The 18,412-nt window shown below is 38.3% G+C and overlaps 1 protein-coding gene across 4 annotated transcripts in view; it reads right to left on the bottom strand.

Moving 5' to 3' along the window:
• The window catches only part of CLCN3 (chloride voltage-gated channel 3), an 84,266-nt gene that overhangs the window by 29,880 nt on the left and 35,974 nt on the right, over positions 1–18,412 (bottom strand). For all 4 annotated transcript variants that reach the window (XM_029202622.1, XM_029202619.1, XM_029202620.1 and 1 more), the window contains one exon: positions 2,628–2,785. In XM_029202622.1, coding sequence (XP_029058455.1) covers positions 2,628–2,785 — 158 coding nt within the window. The remainder of the gene's footprint in view (positions 1–2,627; positions 2,786–18,412) is intronic.

The following is an 18,412-nucleotide window of genomic DNA, read 5'->3' as shown; positions in this document are numbered from 1 at the left end:
TTAGGCACACTGGATTAAAACAGTGGTTCTCGGGGGCTTCCCTGGTGGCGCAGTAGTTAAGAATCCACCTGCCAATGCAAGGGACATGGGTTCGAGCCCTGGCCAGGGAAGATACCACGTGCCGCGGAGCAACTAAGCCCGTGCACCACAACTACTGAGCCTGTGCTCTAGAGCCTGTGAGCCACAACTACTGAGCCCACGTGCCACAACTACTGAAGCCTGAGCACCTGGAGCCCATGCTCCGCAACAAGAGAAGCCACCGCAATGAGAAGCCCGCGCACCTCAACGAAGAGTAGCCCCCGCTCACCACAACTAGAGAAAGCCTGCGCGCAGCAACAAAGACCCAGCACAGCCAAAAATTAAAATTAAAATTAAAAAAAATTAAAAAAAAAAAAAAACAGTGGTTCTCATGGTGTGGCCCAGACACCCTGTGTGTCCCTGAGACCTTTTCTCAGGGGTCTTCATGGTCAAAGCTATTTTCATAGTAATATTAAAACACGATGTGCCCTTTTCACCATGTTGATGCTTTCACTGACAACGCAAAAGCGATAACATAACTGCTGGGTCCTCAGCAGAGTCAAGGCGGTGGCATCCAAACACCCTGGCAGTCATCACATTCTTCACTGCCACTTAGAGCTAAAAGGTAAGTTAAGTGCCAGTTTCACTTTGAAATGTCTTTGAGGAAGCAGTAAAAAGTATTGCGCCCAGTCTACTGAGGCTTCCTAACATTGCGTGTGATGACTGAAGTATACACACAGCACTTCCGATGCACACTGAAGCCAGAGGCGAGGCCTTGAGGAAAAGCACCTGTGTGATCTACTTGAGCTGCAAAATAAACCACTTCCATGGAACACCCATATTACTTGAAAGAAAACCACGAAGCCATGGTTTTTCAGACTTGGAAATTTGACAGGTATTTTTCTCAAAAATGAACCAAGTAAGCCTGTCATTTCAAGTAAAATGTGTATTTGTTTCCAATGATAGAATTTGAGCTTTCAAGTAAAAATGAATGTTAGAAAACTTGTAGCCATCACTATAAGAATGACAGATCCCAGTCCTTAAAGACTTTTCTGAGGAGATCAGTGTTGATATTAACAAATGTGCCTTTTTTGATATTGTATAATGATATGGTGTAATAAAACTGTCAACTATTGAAAGAACTGCATGAATCAATGAATCACTATTTTTTTCTTTCTTTTTCTTTTAATTTTTAATTTTTTACTATTTTTCAAAGGATCATGGCATAGTATTACAAAATCATCCATTCAAAGTTCAACAGGAACCAAGAGATTTTAATGTAATAGGAGACAAAAAGTTCATTGACGCAGTTTCAGATTACACAGTGCATCTAACCTTTAAGAAACCACTTGTCACTGTCACTGTCATGCCGTATCAAAGAATATTCACAATGATCTGAAAAGGTTATTAAAATACTCCTGGCTTTTCCAACTACACATCTGTGTGAGGCTGTATTTTCTTCACGTACTTCAATCAAAACATATCACAACAGGTTGTAGCAGCGGATATGAGAAACCAGCAGTTTTCAGTAAACCAGACAACAGTGAATGAATGATTTATAAAGATGTAATACAATGTCACTCTCTCATTAAATATTTTTTGTTTTGGAAAATAGTTATTTTTCATAAAAATATGTTTTTTATGTTAACATGTAATGGGTTTGTTATTGTTACTTTTAAATGAATTAATATTTTTGAAATTTCTCAGTTTTAGTATCTAATATGGTATTACCTCTTATTTTCAGTTACACTCCATTTATAATGTTCCCAGAAAAGGTAAATATTGACTGATGAAGCTCAGAAGCAGTACTTTTCCTAAACAATATAATCTAAGTCCAACTTCAGGTTTAATACACATATATACATTATTATGAAAGGTAATACCTAATCTGTACAAGCCATTATTTCATTTACAAGTAACTTTCAGAGCTCAAATTTGCAAACGGCCTTTTAGAATTTGGAATTTTATTTTCAAGAGATTTTTTTTTCTCTTTTAAAATTATTTTTGGATTACACTGTATCAGTAAGGCACAGTCGACAACAAAAAGTTAACATAAGTTGTAGTTTTTAGCAAAAGCCATTCTTTTTTTGATTAGTGATTCATTACAACATTCAATATGCCCTATACAGGACTCAATTTGAGAAATATCTCAGAATTTAAAACCAAGAAAGGAGATAAGAGAAAACAGCAAAACCCCGGGAAACTATCTCCCCAGTAAGCTGCTTCTTTTTCCAACAACTGAAATTATGTAATACGTCTCCTCTTTTGCCGTAGCTGCTGTGCTGCTCAAAGCCAGATATCATGCTGACTGCTACATCTTGAACTTGGCTTCATCCTCCCTCAATTCACATGCCGCGTTTTCCCTTTCCTTCCTGCTTTGTCTTACTATACTTCTTTGATTTTAAGCTACTTCAAATCCTTTCCAGAAAGACATGGGATATAAATAAACGTTTAAAAAATTACATAGAGAAAAAACATATTACTTATAAAATGTAGGAATTTACTTGAATGTACTTTTAATGTATAACATATTTTGGCAGGCCAAGATCACATATTATTAAATGATCTGATTGTGCACTGTCATTTTAAAGATTACTGAAAACACTCACCCGTCTATGCCTTTCCCTGTCTTTACATCTCTCCCGCACCCAATCGATGGTGTGGAAATCATCATAGGTACCCACACCGGGGATGGGTTCATCCAGAAGGTCCAGCAGGTGGGTGGAACTGCTGATGCTGCCTCCGTTTGTCATTGTGTAATGAGTTCCTACAAAGCAAAAAGGGGACAATGAGTGTGTTCTATGAGACACAATGGTGAACCATGCTGCCTCCTCAGCAGTTCATTAGGGATTCATAAAGAAATAGTTATCACTCGAAATAATTACACTAAAACAGAGGAAGGAAAGCATTAGAAAAATTCATCTGAGACTTGGAAATAGGCAAAAAGACTATGGCATGTCCTTTCCAACTCACACACTATTCCCTAAATCAGCTTTGTCATCAAGCTGGTTCCCTCATTAGAGTTAAATAAATATTTGACAAGTGTCCACTATGTAACAGACTTGAAGGTACAAGGAAGGAGACATAGACAATTCACAAAAAATAAAAACTGGCTATTAAATTTGAAAAGAAGTTCAATCTAACACAGAAAAAGAAATGCAGATAAAACCTACAATAGCATTTTCCTCTATCAGATTGGTAAAGATTAAAAAAGCTGGCTAACGCACTGAGTTGGCAAAGTTATGGGGAAAAGAGGTCCTGCCACAAAAGCATTAGTTTCAGTATAAACTTGTATAACCTCTTTGGGCAGGCAAAGCTACACAGACAATCTCCAACCCAGCGGCCATATATCTAGGAATTCTTCCTGCACTTATCCTTGTACAAGTCCATAAATCATGCACAGTGTGGGGAGAACATCTTACTAGTGCTCCAGAAAGTAGGCAAAAACAAATGCCAGATGCTTAGGATCTAAAAGAGGGGTCAGCAAAAGAGCCAGAGAGTATATCTTTTAGGCTTTGGAGGCCGTATAGTCAGAACTACTCAACTTCGCCACGGTAGCACAAAAGAAGGCATAGACAATAAGTAAATGAATGAATATGGCTGTGTTTCAATAATAGTTTATCTACAGGTGAAGAGCGAGATCTGACCCCTGACCCTATTTTCAAGTGCAGATCAGCATGTTTAATTTGAAAATCATTTAGTAAAATTTATTTTGGTTTAAAAGTTACGCTTACATGTATATTTAAATACAGAGAAAACAGTATGAAGAGATATGAAACAACATGTTAATAATGGTTACCTCTGACAAGTAGATTTGTTAGAAAAGCAGAGAATGAACTTTGTCTGCATAACCCTTGTAGGTATATAAATATACCTATCAATATCAATGAATATTACTTTTCTAAATAAACACACACACTATTAATAGGGATGTGAATGGGACTGAGAATAAAGGAATCCTAATGGATCTAACAATTAGGTAAGTGAAAAGAGCAACAAACTGCTACCAAAAGGCCCAGATGCTAGCCTTAGACAGCTAAGTCACTTTGGACAACTCATCTTCAAATATTAAGCATCTAAATGATATATGTTATATATCATTTGTTATACCTTATAACAAAGACGTATAAGCAAAGAAGCATTTGGAATTTTTCTAAAGCCCTAAAAATTTAGAAGAGCTGGTACATAATTTCAAACAGGTGATCTTAGCATAAGTGATTACAGATTACATCTTCAAATTAGGTAGCAGTAATAAAGATTTTATGCCAAAAATAATCATCTAAAAGTGTATCATTTTAATAAAAATGTACTAACTGATATAGACTATAAGGAGTGGCACTATACTAATGTTTAAACAAACACTATAAAAAGAAACCCAAGAAAGCAGTTTATTTTATTCTGTGGCTTTTAAGGAATGGAGCAAAATTTCCAGACCACTCTTGCAGTCTGATGGTTTAAACTGACTTGTTCTCTTTTGTTCACAAAGACACTATCATAAATGTTAAGTCATTCACCAAAGGATCACGTGGCAAAGCCAGAATCTGAACTTCCCCCCTCGCTATAAACAATGCCTAGATTAGAGCAGGAGAGGGTCTTGAAGCAGTGGGGCGGTGGGAGGGAAAGACACACACAGCCACCACGCCAAGACAGGGACTCATTTTGTTACTGTTCAGACAGAAACCAAACAGACGTCACTGTGGGTTGCAAGCTCTGTTTCTTGATCATTCAAAGAGGTGGTATTAGGAACAAGCATTAACACAAAAAGGGTTAGTATTTCAAACAATGTAATAAGTACTGAATATTGTACTAATAAACTTAATGTCTCTTTACTTCTACCAGATAGAACAGCGTTCTCTCTTACCTCGCCATTTAATACATTTGTGCTTGCCTTGGAAAGGTGTAAAACTTCTAAAAGGAGAGGAGTGTACTGATTTCAGTGTTTTGGCAGAAGCCCTCCGGGAATAAATAATTCACCATTTTGGCTGAGGGTTTAAAGGCCCAAGCCCTGCAATGGCCCATGCTTGCTTACGTAAAACATATGCTCTAAACCTTCCTCTTCAGCCTTTACATACACACTAGCTCTTTCTTCCTCCCTCTATCCTGACTTTATTTACTAATTTCCACTTTGTGAAAGCTAACTGAAAGGCCACAAATTTTCTTAAGAAAAAGCGACAGGAGAGTAAAAATAATAAGAGCATGTATAATATCTTGACGAATTTCAGAAATCTGACTCCGCTTTCTGTACGATAATACTAAAATTGGTCATTGTGAGGATGGATTTTGGAGGGAAGCACCAAAGCCTCTATACCATTTAGGAAGACTTCTGGGGGGCTCTGCCCAAAACGCATAATCAGCACTACAAATCCAAGCTGAGGGAAATTCTGCAAGATAAATGGTTGGCAGTCTTCAACAATGTCAAAGTCACGAAAGACAAAGCATGACTGAGGAGCGGCTCTAGATTAAAGGAGACCAAAGAGACAGCCACAGAACATGACCTGTGCGCTGGACGAGCACAGCAGGTCTGGGACAGACATGTTTGCGCTTCTGTATTAAAGGACACAGGGCAACAAGCAGCAAATCTGAAAACAGCCTGTAGCTCTAATAACAGTACTGTATCAATGTCAATTTTCTGAGTTTGAAAACTGTACTTAGCTATACATAAGCTATATATCCTTCCATAAGGAAATACACACTGAAGTATTTAGAGGTTAAAGCGTATCACGTCTGCATCTTACCCTTATAGAGTTCAGGAAAAAATTACGTGGTAATTATATGCACCACATACATATAAATAGCCATATAGATTATGTGTTACACAGAAAACAGTAGATATAACAGCAAGAGAAAGAACAAGACACAGGATGAACAAATGTGGCAAAATGTTAACATTTCAGGAACCTGGGTGAAGGGTATATGGGATTCTCTGCACTATTTTTCAACATCTCTAAGTCTGAAATTAATAGAAAAAAATTTTTTAAGTCTACTGTGATATATTTTGCAAACTTGAAACTTTTCCCCTATCTGCCCTTATCTGGGTAGAGTTGAAGAGACATGAACTACTGATCTTTATTATTACCTTCTATGAAAAATCAAAAGCAAAATTTCTATGGCACCTAACAAGCATGCACACAATATGTCACCAGCCCCAGGATGAGAATTCCCAACCGTCTGCACCATGTGGGTACTAAGCAAACACAGAGTGTATCCCCCCAACAGGCTTCTGAGCTAGGGAGGGGCGGGGAGAGACCACTATGCCTAATGTCGGAGGCAGCACCACACACACATCCGCAGAAGCCCTGTGTCTTGCCTCAGTGACTTTCAAATCATTAGTCTAGAGAAACTATCCTGACATCTAACTTACATAACTACACAGTAATTCAAAAGTCCTGAAAGTCAGATATAAAGTATTCAACTTTTTAAACCAGAGGACCCTGTGCACCAATGATCTATGTTTTGGGACTTTTCTGTGTATCCCTTGGAATTTCTGGGGCTGCCACTGCACATTTTAGGGTAGGAATTAGCCAGAGCAGTTTGTGTCCCCAACAGACTATTTGAAGTCAGTCTGTTCTCTCATGCCTATTTCCTTCTACCTGACACAGCAATGCTGTTTGAAAAAAGCGGAGTATGGGAGAAATGCTGATTGGTCTTGGTTTTGGGGGAGCCCAAAGAAACAGAGATTCACTGTTTCGCCTCTAAATTATTCCGAAAAGAGGTCTGAGTCTTTCTTGTGACTCTTGCTATCAAATCGGCTTAGAAAGTAACCAAGATGGATTTTGCTATGAAAGTAAAATAACACCTTTTTGCTAGTTGATTACAATATTTCTCTGGCTCTGATAAATATAATTAAAAGGAATCTCCCGGAAGAAAAAGGCAGACATTTCTTTTTTTTTCTTTTTTTGGCTGTGCCACGTGGCATGCGGGTTCTTAGTTCCCCCACCAGGGATAGAACCCATGCCCCCTGCAGTGGAAGCACAGAATCTAAAACACTGGACCACCAGGGAAGTCCCAAAACGCAGACATTTCAATCTGGCTTTAACCTCTCTCCTTTCATCCTGTTTCTTACTGGGTTATTATTAACAAATGAAAGATATATCATATTGAATGCAAAATCAATTAACATATTTTTTATGTTTAAAGTCTGCTTTGGACTTCTCTGGTGGCGCAGGGGTTAAGAATCCGCCTGCCAATGCAGGGGACACAGGTTCGAGCCCTGGTCCAGGAGGATCCCACATGCCGCGGAGCAACGAAGCCCGTGCGCCACAACTACAGAGCCTGCGCTCTAGAACCCACGAGCCACAACTACTGAGCCCACATGCCACAAGTACTGCAGCCCGCACGCCTAGAGCCCGTGCTCCGCAACAAGAGAAGCCACTGCAATGAGAAGCCCACGCATCACAACGAAGAGCAGCCCCTGCTCGCCGCAACTAGAGAAAGCCCGCGCGCAGCAATAAATAAATAAATAAACTTATTTATTTTTTAAAAAAGTCTGCTTTACTATTGCTAAATAAAATTCAAGAATCAGCTGACTATTAAAAAAAAAAGGATTCACACTTTTACGTTAGTATGTGTGTGACATCGTTACATGCATTTTCTTTTAGTTTGTTCTGCCAAACGTGGAAATCTGAATAGTACAAAGAAGGAGAAAAGGAAATACTTTCTGTCCTATTCTAAACTGGGTAGGGAACACTCATTTCTAACAGGATCACAGAAATGCCTATATATCCCACAGTACGAGTAATTTTAAAGGTATTATGTTTCCTAACAATAACAATGGTTTTTAAATGTTCCTAATTATCATTTCTTTGTGTATAGTTCACTGCAACCTAGATTCGTTTAAAGTTTAACTTACATATGATAAAATGAGATGAACACAAATAAATTATATTTGTGTGTTAATAAAATTCTTAGAAGCAACTGTGTAAGTTATCCAGCTTCCCCTCTCCACTTCACCTTATGCATGAATGTAGCACATACCTTGCAGGTAATGCCACAAGCACAAATCAAAGTTCTCTCATGTGTGGGACTTCCCTGGTGGTCCAGCAGTTAAGACTCCGTGCTCCCGGACTTCCCTGGTGGTGCAGTGGTTGAGAATCCGCCTGCCAATGCAGGGCACACGGGTTCGACCCCTGGTCCTGGAGGATCCCACATGCCACAGAGCAGCTAAGCCCGTGCGCCACAACTACTGAGCCTGTGCTCTAGAGCCCGTGAGCCACAACTACTGAGCCCACGTGCCACAAGTACTGAAGCCCGGGTGCCTAGAGCCCGTGCTCCGCAACAAGAGAAGCCACTGCAATGAGAAGCTTGTGCACCACAACAAAGAGTAGCCCCCACTCGCCACAACTAGAGAAAGCCCGTGCGCAGCAGTGAAAACCCAATGCAGCCAAAAATAAATAAAATAAAATAAAATAATTTATTTAAAAAAAAATAAAAAGACTCTGCGCTCCCAATGCAAGGGGCCTGGGTTCGATCCCTGCTCAGGGAACTAAGATCCCACATGCCACAACTACTGAGCCTGCACGCCGCAACGAAGAGCCCACGTGCTGCAACAATAAATAAATAAATAATAAAATTTAAAGTTCTCTCATATGTTAAGCGCATCTCTCTTTCTTTCCTAAAATATTATTTTAAGGGTTGGTTAATTAGAAAATTATAACATGACTTTCCTAAAGCTGTTCTCTGTCCAGAAGACAAAGAGGTCGACAGGATGAAATAAAGGGGTGAGGCCGCACTTCCCCGACAAGGCCTCTCTTTGCCTCAGTAAAAACTCTTGTTATAGGTGCATGAACACAAAATGACATGATTTACTTGGACCTCCCATTTCTCAAAGCATGTGCAGCTCTCACTGATCTATCTGTGGAGACAGGAGCAGAGACGTACCAGGACACCTTTTGGAGATACTACTCATCAGGTTCCTTATCCGACACGATCGCCTCGTCCTCTCCACACGTGTTCCCCACCAATTCAGGAAACACCCACCACCACAGGGAAAGAAACACACAGCAGAACACAGAAAACAACATTCAGCACTGTGGCTTCTTTCACTGTGGGAAAAAAAGTTAATAACAAGATTAAAAATTTAAAAATTAATTGGAAAAGAGGATGACTAGGTACACGTATGTTCATTGTACATACTGTTTTTAATGCAAACTAACCTAAATGATACAGTACATCACAACAGTTACAGTAGTCTGAAGTCCTTTGAAAATGATATGCATATGCATTTAATGACATGAGATGGCTTTTAGAAAGTATGTTGAGTAATGAAAATATGCTAAAAGCTTATAAATAAATGTGGCTAACTAGATCTTATCTTTTTTTCTTGTATAAAATGTTAAAAGCTGAAACCAGTTGCCAGTTTAACTATTTTAAACTCTCTTGTTTACTCAATTCCCTCTCCTTGCTTCTCCCACAAACCTTATGTAACTGTGTAGAATTGCTTCTTCATCTGTTCTTTTTTCAATCCAAGGCTTATTGCAGAAACTCTTTTTTACTTAAAACATTTTGAAACCCAGAAACCCACTGCTTACAACTCAAAGGCTTTTAAGACTTTGCCTTTTACATGGGTTTCAAAAGCCTGAGTTGGAAACTCAGCCCCTGCTCGCTGCAACTAGAGAAAGCCCACACACAGCAACGAAGACCCAGTACAGCCAATAAATAAGTAAATATATCAAAAATGGAAATACCATTAAAAAATAAAATAAAATGTATGCCCAATGACCAACCTTTCCATAAAATGGACTTCATATAATTTAAATATCACCAACAATATTTCATAGTTCAAATATCACTAACACTAAAATATCAATACCTCAGCAAGTAGGAAAATTTATCCAATGAGCTGTAACTGGTTTGCAGCTTTCTTGCAAAAATAACTTTATTGATAAGAGGACTTTTTGCCTTGTTTATTTTTTCCCCAGACACAAAAGCATACCTATGTAAACACAACTTTATTATTTATTAACATCTATAACCTAAACAAAGAGTTTTTAAATTATCTGTCGGAAAATTTTAATTTATGTTATTTATTTGGTTTTGGTTTTGGGTTTTGTACTGAAGTATAGTTGATTTACAATGTTACGTTAGTTTCAGGTGTACAGCAAAGTGATTCAGTTATACATATATATCTATTATTTTTCAGATTCTTTTCCCTTATAGGTTATTACAAAATATTGAATAGACTTCTCTGTGCTATACAGTAGGTCCTTGTTGGTTATCTATTTTATATATAGTAGTGTGTATATGTTAATCCCAAACTCCTCATTTATTCCCCCTGCTTTCCCCGCTTTGGTAACCATAAGTTTGTTTTCTGTGTCTGTGGGTATATTTCTGTTTTGTATATAAGTTCATTTGTATCACATTTTTTTTTTAGATTCCACATATAAGCAATATCATGTATTTGTCTTTCTTTGTCCAGTATGCTTCACTTAATATGATAATCTCTAGGTCCATCCATGTTGCTGAAAATGGCATTATTTCATTTTTTATGGCTGAGTAATATTCCATTGTGTGTATATGTGTATATATATATATATATATATACCACATCTTCATTATCCATTCATCCGTCAATGGACATTTAGGTTGCTTCCATGTCTTGGCTATTGTAAATAGTGCTGCTATGAACACTGGGGTGCATGTATCTTTTCAAATTATGGTTTTCTCCGGATATATGTCCAGGAATGGGATTGTAGGATCATATGGTAGCTCTATTTTTAGTTTTTTAAGGACCCTCCATACTGTTCTCCATAGTGGCTGCACCAATTTACATTCCCACCAACAGTGTAGGAGGGTTCCTTTTTCTCCACACCCTCTCCAGAATTTATTATTTGTAGATGTTTTAATGATGGCCATTCTAAGCATTGTGAGGTGATACGTCACTGTAGATTTGATTTGCATTTCTTTAATAATTAGCGATATAGAGCATCTTTTCATGTGCTTTTTGTCTATCTGTATGTCTTCTTTGGAGAAATGTCTGCCTATTTTCTGAATAGGTTGTGGGGTTTTTTGATATTGAACTGTATGAGCTGTTTGTATATTTTGGAGATTAATCCCTTGTCAGTCACATTGTTTGCAAATATTTTCTCCCATTCTGTAGGTTTCCTTTTCATTTTGTTTATGGTTTCCTTGGCTGTGCTAAAGCTTTTAAGTTTAATTAGGTCCCATTTGTTTATTTTTATTTCCATTGCTCTAGGAGACGGATCCAAAAAGATACTGTTATGATATATGTCAGAGTGTTCTGCCTATGTTTTCCTCTAGAAGTTTTAGAGTATTTGGTCTTACATTTAGGTCTTTAATCCATTTTGAGTTTACTTTTGTGTATGGTGTTACGGAATGTTCTAATTTCATTTTTTTACATGTAGCTGTCCAGTTTTCCCAGCACAGCTTACTGAAGAGACTGTCTTTTCTCCACTGTATATTCTTGCATCCTTTGTTGTTGATTAATTGACCATAAGTGCATGGGTTTATTTCTGGGCTTTCCATCCTGTTCCACTGATCTATATGTCTGTTTTTCTACCAGGACCATACTGTTTTGATTACTGTAGCTTTGTAGTATGGTTTGAACTCAGGGAGCCTGATTCCTCCAGCTCCATCTTTCTTTCTAAAGACTGCTTTGGCTATTCGGGGGTCTTCTGTACCTCCATACAAATTTTAACATTGGTAATTTGACAGGGATTGCACTGAATCTATAGATTGCCTTGGGTACTATAGTCATTTTGGCAATACTGATTCATCCAATCCAAGAACATGGTGTATTTTTCCATCTGTTTATGTTGTCTTCAGTTTCTTTCACCAGCCTCTTACAGTTTTCAGAGCACAGGTCTTTTGCCTCCCTAGATAAGTTTACTCCGAGGTATTTTATTCTTTTTGATGCGATGGTAAATGGGACTGTTTCCTTAATTTCTCTTTCTGATCTTTTGTTGTTAGTGTACAGAAATGCAACAGATTTCTGCGTATTAATTTTACATCCTGCAACTTTACCAAATTCTTTAATGAGCTCTAGTAGTTTTCTGGTTATATTATTATTTAAAGAAATATTTTCATCAATGGGAAAAGAATAGTCTCTTCAACAAACGATGCTGGGACAATGGGCTAGCTATATGTAAAAGAATGAAGTTGGACCCTACCTACCTCACACCATACATGAAAATTAACTCAAAATGGATCACAGACCCAAATGTAAGGGCTAAAATTATTAAACTCTTAAAAGGAAACAGAGGAGTAAATCCTTTTGACCTTGGGTGAGGCAATGGTTTTGCAGATAAAACACCAAAGCACAGGTGGCAAAAGAAAAAACAGATAAAGCAGACTACATCAGAATTAAGATAATCGTTCCCACCTAGAGGCCAGACACTGTGTGTAATACTAACAATAAAAGAACTAACATGTATTGAGTGCTTACTGTGTGCTAGACATTGTTCTCAGCACTTTACATATATTAGCTCATTTAATCCTCACAACCACCCCCAGGAGATAGGTATTACGATCTCCATTTTACAAATTAGAAAAGGCAGGCACAGAGAGTTAAGAGATATGCCCAGGGCCATATAGTAAGTAGTGGAACATGGATTCAAACTCAAGTAGTTTGATTCCAAAGGCATTTCTTACCACTCTGAGTACTGCCTAAAAATAGCTTCACGGTTTGTTTGCTTGTTGCTCTGCGAGTAGGTTAAGACTGTTGATGCTGCCTTCTCCCAAAACACCTACACACATGCACTGAGCACTCATACAATTAACACAACTCGACCCTTCACCATCACCAGCCCTTTCTGCCTTTGGCCCCAGACCACAAGTCTGCTGCACAAGCTGTCACTGGCACTGCTTTGGTACCAGCACTCACATCCCTGTGCTTCAGCAGAGGTCAGTGACAATTACACGTCCCATTCTCATCCTCAGGTTGTTCCAAACTCATCTCAGGCACAGGAAGCAGAGCCAACTGCCCCTCCAGGGGTTTACTAAGAAACTGGTTTTCAAACTTTTTTAACGGTGGCCCACAGCAAGAAATATTTCTCACTGGCACAGTATACAGATATGCACCTAAGTAAAACCAAAGTTTAGCATATTTACTATCTGGCATATACTCTGGTATTTTTACTTTCTGTTTCCTTCCTTCCTCTTTTTTTTCTTTTTTTAAATATTTGTCACAACCCAACATGCTGAAACCTGTAATTTGACAAACAATGAACTAGAGAAATACAGACATTAATGAAATTATCTGCTTTCCCACAAATAAAAACCTTTATATTCCCACCCACTAGGCCTCAATATATATTTGCTGAACTGAGCTACAAAAAAATAGTACTTAATTGTTACACCTTAGAGTGAACTAATTTATTAGTAAATTTCACCATCACACTTCTTCCACAGTCTAAGTCTTTTCTCAAAGGGGAATATCCAAATAATAGCTCTACATGCAAAAGTAGGTATATATTTGTTTACTAAGACTATTGCTTATTACCGCTGGGGTCAATCTCAAAAGATTTGAGAGCAGTGATCCCTGCCGTTTAAGCTCATAGGCAGATTACTGTGCTATCACACACACATAAAACATATATGCCTTTATTTTAAATTATGGAATAAGGCAGGCAGAAATCTAAAATTCTGCATATTCCCTGACAGCCCAGTTTCAGCTGTGTATTAAGAGCAGGAAGTCTAGTCCCCAGTGGATTTTCTCCTCCCTCTGTGACCCTATTGATAAGGAATGGTCACCCTGGTGAGGGAGGGGAAAGTGAGTGTTGTAAGTTGATAGTGGAAGTCCCAGAATGTCAGCAGATTTCCAAATGGAAGATTAAAAGTGTAACAGCACAGTGCTGGTACTTAGGAGGTGGTCAACGGGACATCTGCTGGATAAATTAATATGATAAATAAAGTATTTACTCTTTAAATTTGTTCTGCCATTCACAGTCATACTTAACTGCCACCTATTTAAACAGCAAAGCCTTGGAAATTAAAACCAAATGGCAAAGAAGTTGACAGAAGATACAGGACCAGTAAGTAGCAATGCTAAATTACCCAATTCACTGTTTCCTTCTCTGTTCTATTGACACCCCAAAATAAAAAGCCACATTCTTAGGCAGGGATGATAAAGTGGGTATTAAGACATCTGTATAACTGGAAACAAGTTCCATGTTCATTTATTATCTCTGCACATAAGATGATCTGTAGATTACATGAAAAAAAAGATTCATGGAATTTGCTCTCTTAAATGGCGGAGGGAATAAATTGACAAACTAAAGCAAATCCATCTTTGATCTAGTTAAGGTTGTAAAGAACTACCAAAAACCTATGAATTAAACATCTGTTTATTAAAAAACAAAAAACTTTAAAATACAATTTAAGCCACCAGTCTCCTGTGGCCTCGTGTCAGCACGAAACAGAGACCTGAATGCTGGGAAAACAGCCAAAATCACAAACTTAATCTATGTGGCAAGAGACCTGCTCACGTTTTGATATCTTGAAACACAAAGCATTTTTAACTTACAACAAGCCATGAGATGGTATAAAATTAATCATACTAAAAGTGTCAGCTAATTTTAGAAAATAGAGCTAGAGATAATAATATGAAACACATTTAATTGAAGATTTTAAATTCATATACTGTGGGCAAAATAAATCTAAAGACAGGCTTTGTTTTATACTATTATTTTAGAATACAAAGACTTTTTGACATCAGATGAATTAATTTGTAAGAAGAGATTTAATTTTCTAGTTGGTTAGAAGATGAAAGGTAAGAGAAGTACAATAAGGACTCGAATCCTAAAATAATTTTACAAAGAATCTACAGAATGCCCCTGTGGCAATAAGAATCTAACACCTGGATTTTCAAATAACATGCAAAAAATGCTAAGTACTGATACTTTCAGGAGGGAATAAAAATGAACAAATTCATCTATTATAATAGGAAGAAAAAAGCTTTACTTAAATATATGTCTGAGCTAATGGATGTCAAGAAATGATTTCACGTAGAAGCTTTAAAAAACAAAACAAAACAAAAAAAACCTTGGGAATTCCCTGGTGGTCCAGTGGTTAGGACTCAGCGCTTTCACTGCTCTGGGCCCAGGTTCATTCCCTGGTCAGAGAACTAAGAACCCGCAAGCTGCTCGGCGCAACAAAAAAAAATTTTTTAATAAATTAAAAAAAAAAACCTCAAACTTTATTTCAGAAAGAAAGCCACACCTCTTGTGGTCTAAGACCAGTATAGTCTAGCATTCAAGTTCCTCTGGGATCTGGCACTCTTCTACCTTCCTAAAGGACCCCTTTAGCCGACCCAGTGACACAACAAAACTAATCAGGGAACAACATACTAGGCACTTGGTCCCATCAGAGCACTTACTAGCCTATCCTCCCCACCAGGAACGCGTATCAAATCCCCTGTGGACGTGGAAACTCGGCCGACTTTGATAACACTTGTCAAAAGAAGACTGGTCTCCACCCCCCCCACCCCCCCAAAACAGACTCACAGAACATGCAGTCTGTACCATTCACGAGAAATTAGCTTCCTTGGGGTTCTGTTTGTTTGTCTGTAAACCTGGGAAGCCTTCTTACGCTCCTACCAGACTGCACATGCCAAGTTATCACAGGGACACACACAGTGCAAAAGCAGTGTGTCTCCACCATCAGACTGTCTCACCATCTGCACCGAATCCTGACGCTTCTTGAACATGTCTTTCTTTTTTTTTTTTTTTTTTTTGCAGTACGCGGGCCTCTCACTGCTGTGGTCTCTCCCGTTGCGGAGCACAGGCTCTGGACGCGCAGGCTCAGCGGCCATGGCTCACGGGCCCAGCCGCTCCGCGGCATGCGGGATCCTCCCGGACCGGGGCACGAACCCGTGTCCCCTGCATCGGCAGGCAGACTCTCAACCACTGCGCCACCAGGGAAGCCCCTTGAACATTTCTTTATCTCAGTTTTGTCAACAGGAAAATGGGGATTATAACCGTTCCTACTTCACAGTCTGTGACAGGGATTAAAATAATTTGTTACACATCAATGAGCTGACACACGTAAAGCACTTATTAGAACAGTGTAGGTATTAACTTTTATTAATATCACCATTACTACTCCCACCAGTTCTCCACAGCACCTGAGAGTGCCTTATACACACAAGAGAGCTCAACACAAACTTCAAAGGAAACAAAATTCAAATAATGCTAAAAGTCCCAAAGATCAAATGCACTTATAAGGGCCTGTTAGGATAAAAAAGAATTCAACCTCCAAACTACCTAAACTTCATGAACAAATAAGGAAAAAAGTCAAAGTATAAAACTAATAATGCAAATAAACCAAAGGTTTTCTTCCCCCCCCCCCCGATGAAAATGGAAGAGATATTTTATGAAAGAACTTAATAGTGTCTGACAGGAAATTTACTCCCAAAAATAACTATTCTAAAATGTCATATTAATTTCTAATCCATCAACAATATATTAACTAATTCTATTTTTTTAAATAAATTTACTTATTTTATTTATTTATTTTTGGCTGTACTGGGTCTCCATTGCTGCATGCAGGCTTCCTCTAGTTGCGGTGAGCAGAGGCTGCTCTTCGTTGCGGTGCACAGGCTTCTCATTGTGGTGGCTTCTCTTGTTGTGGAGCACGGGCTCTAGGCATGCGGGATTCAGTAGTTGTGGCTTGCGGGCTCTAGAGCGCAGGCTCAGTAGTTGTGGCACACGGGCTTAGTTGCTCCATGGCATGTGGGATCTTCCCGGACCAGGGCTCGAACCCGTGTCCCCTGCATTGGCAGGTGGATTCTTAACCATTGTGCCACCAGGGAAGCTTTAATTCTCTTTTTAATCTACATCCATTTCTAGTTTCTGTATTACTCAAGTGGGAACTGTCATATTTACCATCGTGCCTGGACAAGGAGCATTAACTTTAATTTATCCACAAAGGTAATTCCTAACTCTAGCACTCAGGGATTCAGTAAACAGTCTATTTCCTTCACTGATATCCTTTACAATTTTATACTTGGGTTATCTGCCTCTTCGCTCTTTTCCAGTCCCAAGAGATATTTCTAGTCATTGCAATTTTGTCCTTATAGAGAAGCTGATTCTTTTTCTTGATTCATGTTAACTGCTTGTCTCCACATCTCCAGTTCCTTTGTTTTGACCCATGGCCAGAAAAGGTCATAAATTATGGAACACAAATAACCTCTTACCTACAGATGCTAGGATGCTACAGAACGGTCAAGTGAGCCTAATAACCAACTGACCTGTACTACAAAGACACAGTGTTACTCTCAAACAAAACCGCTTAGGTTGGCTGAGGAAGGTCTTGTCAAGGGATAAGGAACCCGTCTGAGCTGCCAAGAGTGGGACTGACTTAGACCTTAAGCAAGGTTCCTAAAGGACTATTTGTGAAAATATAATAGAAGCCAAAAGCTTCTAGTTTAGTAATAATCAAACCAGGAACCATGCCTACTCGCACATAAGCTTTGGCTTACTTCTTATTACTTGCACACCTTATACAGACGTGGGGTCCATATGCCAAGTCATGTCAAAGATTGCCACGGCTAACACTGGGAATTTAAATTTCCCAACCCCAGGTCTTCTGGTTTGTTATAAATCAACAAACGGAGGTTGAAACAGCTCAAAGAAAACACAGTTTAATTACTGATTAGCAAATACTGTGACATCTGAACAGTCACCATTCATTCAGGTTGCTTCCTGTTTAAAGAAATCCCTACCAGAAAAGGCATGATGGGAACACAGAAAAAAAGGAAAGCACAGGAACACATTAGAGCTGAAAAACAAACAAACCCAACAATTCTAGGTGCTAAGATTATGAGAAAATTTAATTTTCTTCTTTATGCTTTTAGGTATTTCCCCAAATGTTCTAAAATAATTTATATATACATATATATGTATATTTTACTAAAAAGGTAACTAAGAGAAAGCACAATATATAACATGATCTTCATATAGTTTTTCTCAAAATCTGAAAAGCACGCTTTTGCTAACAACAGAATACTATGGGATATATAATGTTACAACTGTTCAGAGCCTAAAATATTGTCTAGAAGACACAAGCCAACCAATAAGTATCTGTTAAACATATTACCATTTTTCATCCTAATGGAACTTAATACTAAAGAAAGGTGTTATCAGAATACAAACTATGTTTTAAATAAGAGGCTAAATATGCTCAGGAAAATCATGACTTCCCTGCTCACAAAAGGAGTTCATAATATCATGCAGGAAATTCAAACTAATGTGGTTCATAAATGAAGTCATCTAGCTAAGAGATTTTTCTTGAGGTTCAGTTTTTCTTCTAGAACTGCCAGTCTATTTTCAGAATAATCAGTTTAAGAAAAATGAAAAAAGGGCAGTTTAATTAACATGTAACCATTTCTGGCAGTGCCTGCCGAAAGACTTAAATGAATGCTGGGTGCTTTTCCGGCTTT

Source organism: Monodon monoceros, unplaced genomic scaffold, assembly GCF_005190385.1.
Source record: "Monodon monoceros isolate NGI ecotype Baffin Bay Population unplaced genomic scaffold, NGI_Narwhal_1 Super_Scaffold_5, whole genome shotgun sequence".
NCBI lineage: Eukaryota > Metazoa > Chordata > Mammalia > Artiodactyla > Monodontidae > Monodon > Monodon monoceros.
This window is presented reverse-complemented; position numbering and strand designations above follow the sequence as displayed.